Genomic DNA, 6,000 nt, shown 5'->3' with positions numbered 1-6,000 from the left:
ATCTCTTTTTTTTTTTTTCTCTTTTAAACAATAATAATAAGAAAAAACCCAAGTTCAAGATGGTATATTTTGTCTCTCAATTTCGTCTTATATATCATGTGAATGCATATCTGAATTTGAATTCTACATTTAAAGGAGTAACTGGAAGACTTCCAATGTTAAAATTATCCTACTCTTTCACTTCAAATTATCCAAAAAAAAAAAAAGGAGTTAAAAATTAGTTGAGATTCTGAAAGACAAATAAATATATAAGCAAAAAGCTTAAACTTGCACTTATATATAATCAATTAGAGGACATGAAAAGCATAAAACTAATTACAATTTTTCTTTTCCCTCCTTGTTTTATTTAGTTCAAGTCAAGTATCTTACAAAAAGTACTAGACTCAGTAATTAGTAGTAATTAACATCAAAATTAATTAATCCTTTGAGAGGTGGATTGTATTTAAGAAATAATTTGTTTAAGGGCACTTGTATCTGTTCCCATGGGTCTTCATTTGTGCATAGCAAGGGCATACATCCCTGTTAGCAGTAGGTCCTGGAGGCACGCACCCATCATTGCACCTTTGACAGCAAGTGTTGCATGTTTTATGGCACATCTTGGGCTTCCATGACTTGCTGCACCTGAATGCACACTTAGTCTCGCAATCTGCATGTATATATATCCAAATTGTAATAATAATAATTAAGGCACATTGCATGAAAATACTATGGATAGATAAAGGATGCATTTTCCAATCCAAAAAACTCTCTCACCTTTACTTTCAGCTTCAACCATGAGCATCCCCACCTGAAAATTGTCAAAAAGAAATAATTAATCATTGTGGTCAGGGTCAGGGAAACTAACTAAGAAAGAAAGAAATTATTTTAACAGGTAGGGCTTAAATGTATCTAAGATCATATATCTGTTCAATTTTCTTTTGTAAAGGATGTCGTAGAGGTATTGTTATTGGAATTTGAAATTTAAATTTATTGAATATTATTTTTAAAAATAATTGCATGAATTAATTGAATAAATTTTAAATTCATATATATATGTGAAATTAGAGATGAGATGATATTAATTATTAATAATTAAAGATGATAAAAAATTTTAATTGTTTAATTATTATATATTAGTTATAACAAAATTTGATAACAATGATTGCTCCTATAAACCTTAAAATTAATTACATATGTACCTCAGATATCAGGAGAAGACAAAGAACAGCAAGCAAAGGAGTTGTCTTGGTGCTGGCCATTTCCCAAACTTCTTAGGACAGTAATAAAAACTGAAAATAAAAGGTTTTTTTTCCTCTGTTCTTTCCTTGTTGGTTCCTTCCAAGATCCTAGCTGAAGGGTTCTTTTATAGAGGATAGAGCTGTAAATTTATGGCATGATCTTTGCCTTTGATAAGAATCACAAAGTAATTTTAGGAAGCTATTTTCAAATGTAGAACAGTTGAGCGATTTTTTAGAGGAAATGGCCAAGAAATAATGAATAGTACGGATAAGGCGGGCTTTGCCAAATGATAAAAGTAAGGATTATCACTATTATTATGGGGAGAAGCAGATGAATTAATTAAATTTTACCTAAAAAATTTGAGGCCAATTAAGTAGTCAAATCCAAGAATTAAACATGAATTAAGCATTAGTAATGAACTCAAAATTCCATTATTATCTACCCGATTGTTAATTGCATGTCAGGAATTGGATCCCTTAACAAAAGTCCCATTGTAGTAAGTGAAGTTTAATGGTAGTAGATAAATTTCCATTGGGCTAAAGGGTTTTAACTATAATTAAAAAATCATTCAAAATTTTTTTTATTGCAATCAGTTAATCATTTCAAAATTTACTTTCATTCAATTAAATTTTTATTTGGATGAAAAAATTAATAACGTTAATTTTTTTGTTAATTAAAATAAAATTTTATTTGACATTAATAAAATATATTAAAGTGTCACATGTAATATAATTAATATATATATGAAAATTAATAAAATAAAATAATTTTTATTTTTTATCTCTTTAAGAGTTTAATTAATTATAATGCAAAGGTTGATTTATTAAATTTTATCACATAATTAAATTTCATCTATTTAAGGGTTTTGATTTGAAAGAAAAAATTAATAATTTAATTGATGATGATAAAATATTAAAAATTTAAATTATTATTTAATTATAATTCAAGGGTGTTTTTAATCTCTAGCTTTTTTCTTTACTATTTTCATAGACGAAAGTGGTTAGAAATTGCATTGATTAAAATCAATTTTTATAGTTAAAAACTATTTTAATTCAACTCTTTAATAATTTTTTTTAAAAAAAAATCAAACTTCTTTATGAACGATGATGACCGCTAGCCCACTTTAGGTAATTAATTTATTTCTAAGTTTTCTTTACATCTAATTTTATTATGGTATGGATACCTCATTTTATACGAATTAATTTGATACGTTTTTTGAACGGATCCGATTTAAGTTGTTTTGAATTAGTAATTTAGTTCCTTTTGGTTGCTTTCCATTTAATTTAAATTCGCAATGATTTGGGTCTAAAATATTGAATTAACAATCTAGTTTTAGTTTTGAAGCACAATTCTTAATTGGGCCTTGAAACCCAAATAAGGTCAGCTTGTCCAATTTTTTTATTTTTTTATTTTTTAATATTTATTTATTTAAGAAGTCTAAATAAATAAATAAATAAATCAGAAAATTTGCATAAGGATAAAAAAAAAAGTTATTGCAATTTCATTTTTAAAATATAAAATTATACTAACAAATGCCATTATTTTCAAATTTGTTAGGACTTAAGATGAAATCAGTAGTGTTGAAATTTCATTAAATAAAAAATAAGAAATTAAATGAATACAAAAATAATATAAAATGAGACAGTAAAAAGCTTTTTATTAACAGTGAAAATTGAATATTTCTTTCATAATAAAAAAGAATAACTATCTATAATATTATTTTTGAAGTAAAAGGATAACAAAATCCGACACCAACCTATTTATTACATGTGGCAACGAAACCACAAAACATAAACATTTTCTTTTTTTTTTCTTTTTTTTTCTCTCTCAAGTAAAAAAGGTTTAAGGGCACTTGAATTTGCCATGGGTCATGATCTGTGAGTAGCACTTGCAGGAATCTCTGCTAGCTTTAGGACCATCAGGCACACAGTGATCAGGGCACCTATGGCAGCAGGCAACGCATGTTTTGTTGCACATCTTTGGCTTCCATGAGCTGCTGCATCTTTTCGCACACTTTGTTGGGCATTCGTCTGGAACTGGTAAAAACAAAGACATGATTAATATGAAATGACTGGTAAAAGTTGAGAGCTATCAACTTCAACCAGAAACTCTCTTACCCTGAGGGCCTGGGGATGGGGATGTTGGTGTTTGAATTTGAGCCATGAGCATTCCCACCTGGAAATTGTACCAAAAAATTATAACCAATAGTTAGCAAAATGGCCAGCTTTGGCCTGTTGAAATGTGAAAAAAATGGAGCATTGCTTGTTAGCAGAAAGATTATACCTCAGATAGCAGGACAAGGCAAAGAAGGGCAAGAAAGAGTGCTGTTGTCTTGGTGCTGCCGGCCATTTCCAACCAAGACGGGAAACAAAGATGGTATATATTTTTTACTTTATTTGGTTTATGGGAACTTGGTTCCTTCCAAGATCCCAAACCAAGCTTTTATAGTGGTCAGGCATGGCCATAGCCCGCAAAGTTCCTGGGAAACTTCCTTTTCTACAGCACTTTTCCCAAAGTTTCTTTTTCATCATAATCAAGAAATAAATTACTACTACTATGCACAATTAAAAAGAGGGAAATCGGAATGGGTTTGAATCATTATATATTTAATTGTGTTGGGGAGGCACATATATCTACACCCCAAATGAGGTTGTTAGAACTCCAGTTCCCTCTTTTTAATGCTGGCGATGGTGTTTTGGGGTGTTAGTTGAAAAGAAGTGATTTGATAACTGTCTCAGGGGAAGGTTGGACTTGCAACCAAACGCATGATTAAGATGCGTCAAAATTGGTTTTTCTAGATGCATTTTATTGTCAGCAAAGTGTTTAAGGATTTAGTGAAAAAGAAGATATTCAGTAATCGTTATAAAAGTTTCGAAGAGGAAGAATACTTAATCCGTATTATATTTAAGTTTTTTTTTTAATTTTAAATATGAGAGGAATAATATGAATATGATTAAGATAGTTAATAATTGATGAGATAATTATATGATTTATATTTAATGATTTTAGATAAACATAAATTATATTTAATAATTTTAAATAAATTAAAAATTAATCGATTTTATTTTAAAATTACGTATTGATGTATTGATGAAGTGTTAACGAAGATAATTGAATGAATCTCGTTGAGAGCAAACTTATTTTGTAACGGAAAATCTAAATATCAACTATCATGTTGATTTGGTTAACTGAGTAGATAGGCACAGCAAATGCCATTTAAACGGTAGTATCCCATTTTGATTTTATTAAAAGATATTGCCTCGTAATCATTATAATTTTTTGTAAAAAAAAAAAGGAATTATGGAATGTTTCAATATATCCTAGTTCAAGGGCTAAAAAGAAAAGTTTTTTTTTTTTTTTATCTTGTTAATTTTAAAAATAAAATCTTAAATGTATTATGTGAAAATATGCCTTTTAAGACTGCCAAAAAAAAATAAAACGTAAAAAAAATTTTCAAAAAACTTGACAGCTGACGATTTTATTAAAAATTCAGGTTCTTTATTCGATGTTGGTGACGAGGCCAAGCACGTGGTAGACGGAGAAAGACAGGAGATTGCCCTCTGAACTGGATTTCTTGTTTTTCTCTAGATTCGATTCACACATAAATGTAATATGGTACAGCTGGCTGCACTTAATCCTACGCGCAATGAAAAGAGACAGCTAGCTGTGTCTAAAGTCTAGACCATCCAACTTTTAGGACATTACCGCATAATGTAGTCAATGTCAAACCATATTGTTTTGTCTCTCCTGCTATGAACTGGAACACGCTGTCAGTTTTGTCCCCCATTATCATCTTCTCTATATATAGTATGCCACCCTAGCCATGCCCACGCTGCATTACTGTCTTTATATTAAAAATAATCTGGAGTGTGTTTGCACAGCAAATTTTTAAATTAAAAAATTTTAAAATAAGATATTTTAAATTTTATAAATTCTTATTTTTCGCATTTGTATTTTGTATTTCTTAATTAACTTTTTGTCAAAAAAAAAAAAAAGAGATTATTTAAAGTTCAAGAGCTAAGACATTTGTAAATTTTAATAAAAATTTATATTGAATTTATTAATTATTTATTAAAAGAAATTGTTGATTGTAAAATAAAATTCAAATTTTACAAATAAAATATTTAATTTTTACCAATTACTCTTTTTTTAGTGTATTATATATTATATAAAAATATATGTAGGCCAGGGGCAAATAAGAGTCGTAACTCCCCTAAAAAATTTTAATCTCTTTTATTCTCATAATTATAGTGCTTGATAAAGATGATAACGGTTTAAATATAATTCATTTTAATTCTTTTAAATAATATATAAAATTATAAATATTTAAAATTTAGTTCGAATCAAAATCAATTATTTTTTGAAATCAATTTGAACCGAATTTTATTAATTTGGTTCAGTTTATTAATTTTTAAATTTATTGATTTTTGTTTTTTATATATTATTTAATATAAATTTTAATATATTTAAATAAGTTTATATATCATATTTATTTTTATTTTATAAAAATTTAAAATATGTATAAAAATTAACATAAATATATAATTCAATTTGTTTTAATTTTTTTGATTTTTTATATTTTAATTTGAAATTCGATCCAAACTTAATATATAAATTTAATATTTGAATTTGATTCGAACCGAATAAAATAAAATGATATGATCCAAACTAAACATTATAATTTTAAATCAATTTTTAATTTTATTAATTTTTTTCTCACACCTAATGTTCAAATTCAATAAAATATTACTTTGATCTCTTTTCTTTTAAAATTAATTTTAC

General features: G+C 27.0%; 2 protein-coding genes across 2 annotated transcripts; both read right to left on the bottom strand.

Annotated features, from left to right (window-relative positions):
- Positions 1-315: 315 nt before the first annotated feature.
- LOC111277871 (cypmaclein-like) lies at positions 316-1,238 on the bottom strand. Its single transcript, XM_089764335.1, has 3 exons — positions 1,179-1,238; positions 760-787; positions 316-646 (listed from the first exon to the last, which is right to left on the bottom strand). The coding sequence occupies exons 1-3, from the start codon at positions 1,236-1,238 to the stop codon at positions 459-461; spliced, it is 276 nt and encodes a 91-aa protein (XP_089620461.1). The 3' UTR covers positions 316-458.
- Positions 1,239-2,845: 1,607 nt separating this feature from the next.
- Positions 2,846-3,935, bottom strand: LOC111277656 (uncharacterized). The gene is made up of 3 exons (XM_022864052.2): positions 3,502-3,935; positions 3,336-3,393; positions 2,846-3,254 (listed from the first exon to the last, which is right to left on the bottom strand). Exons 1-3 carry the CDS (start codon positions 3,565-3,567, stop codon positions 3,061-3,063), a joined length of 318 nt encoding a protein of 105 aa, XP_022719787.2. The 5' UTR covers positions 3,568-3,935; the 3' UTR covers positions 2,846-3,060.
- Between the last annotated feature and the right edge of the window lie 2,065 nt (positions 3,936-6,000).

This window comes from Durio zibethinus, chromosome 7 (assembly GCF_047325235.1).
Source record: "Durio zibethinus cultivar Kanyao isolate XHJ-2024 chromosome 7, ASM4732523v1, whole genome shotgun sequence".
Taxonomy (NCBI): Eukaryota; Viridiplantae; Streptophyta; class Magnoliopsida; order Malvales; family Malvaceae; genus Durio; species Durio zibethinus.
This window is presented reverse-complemented; position numbering and strand designations above follow the sequence as displayed.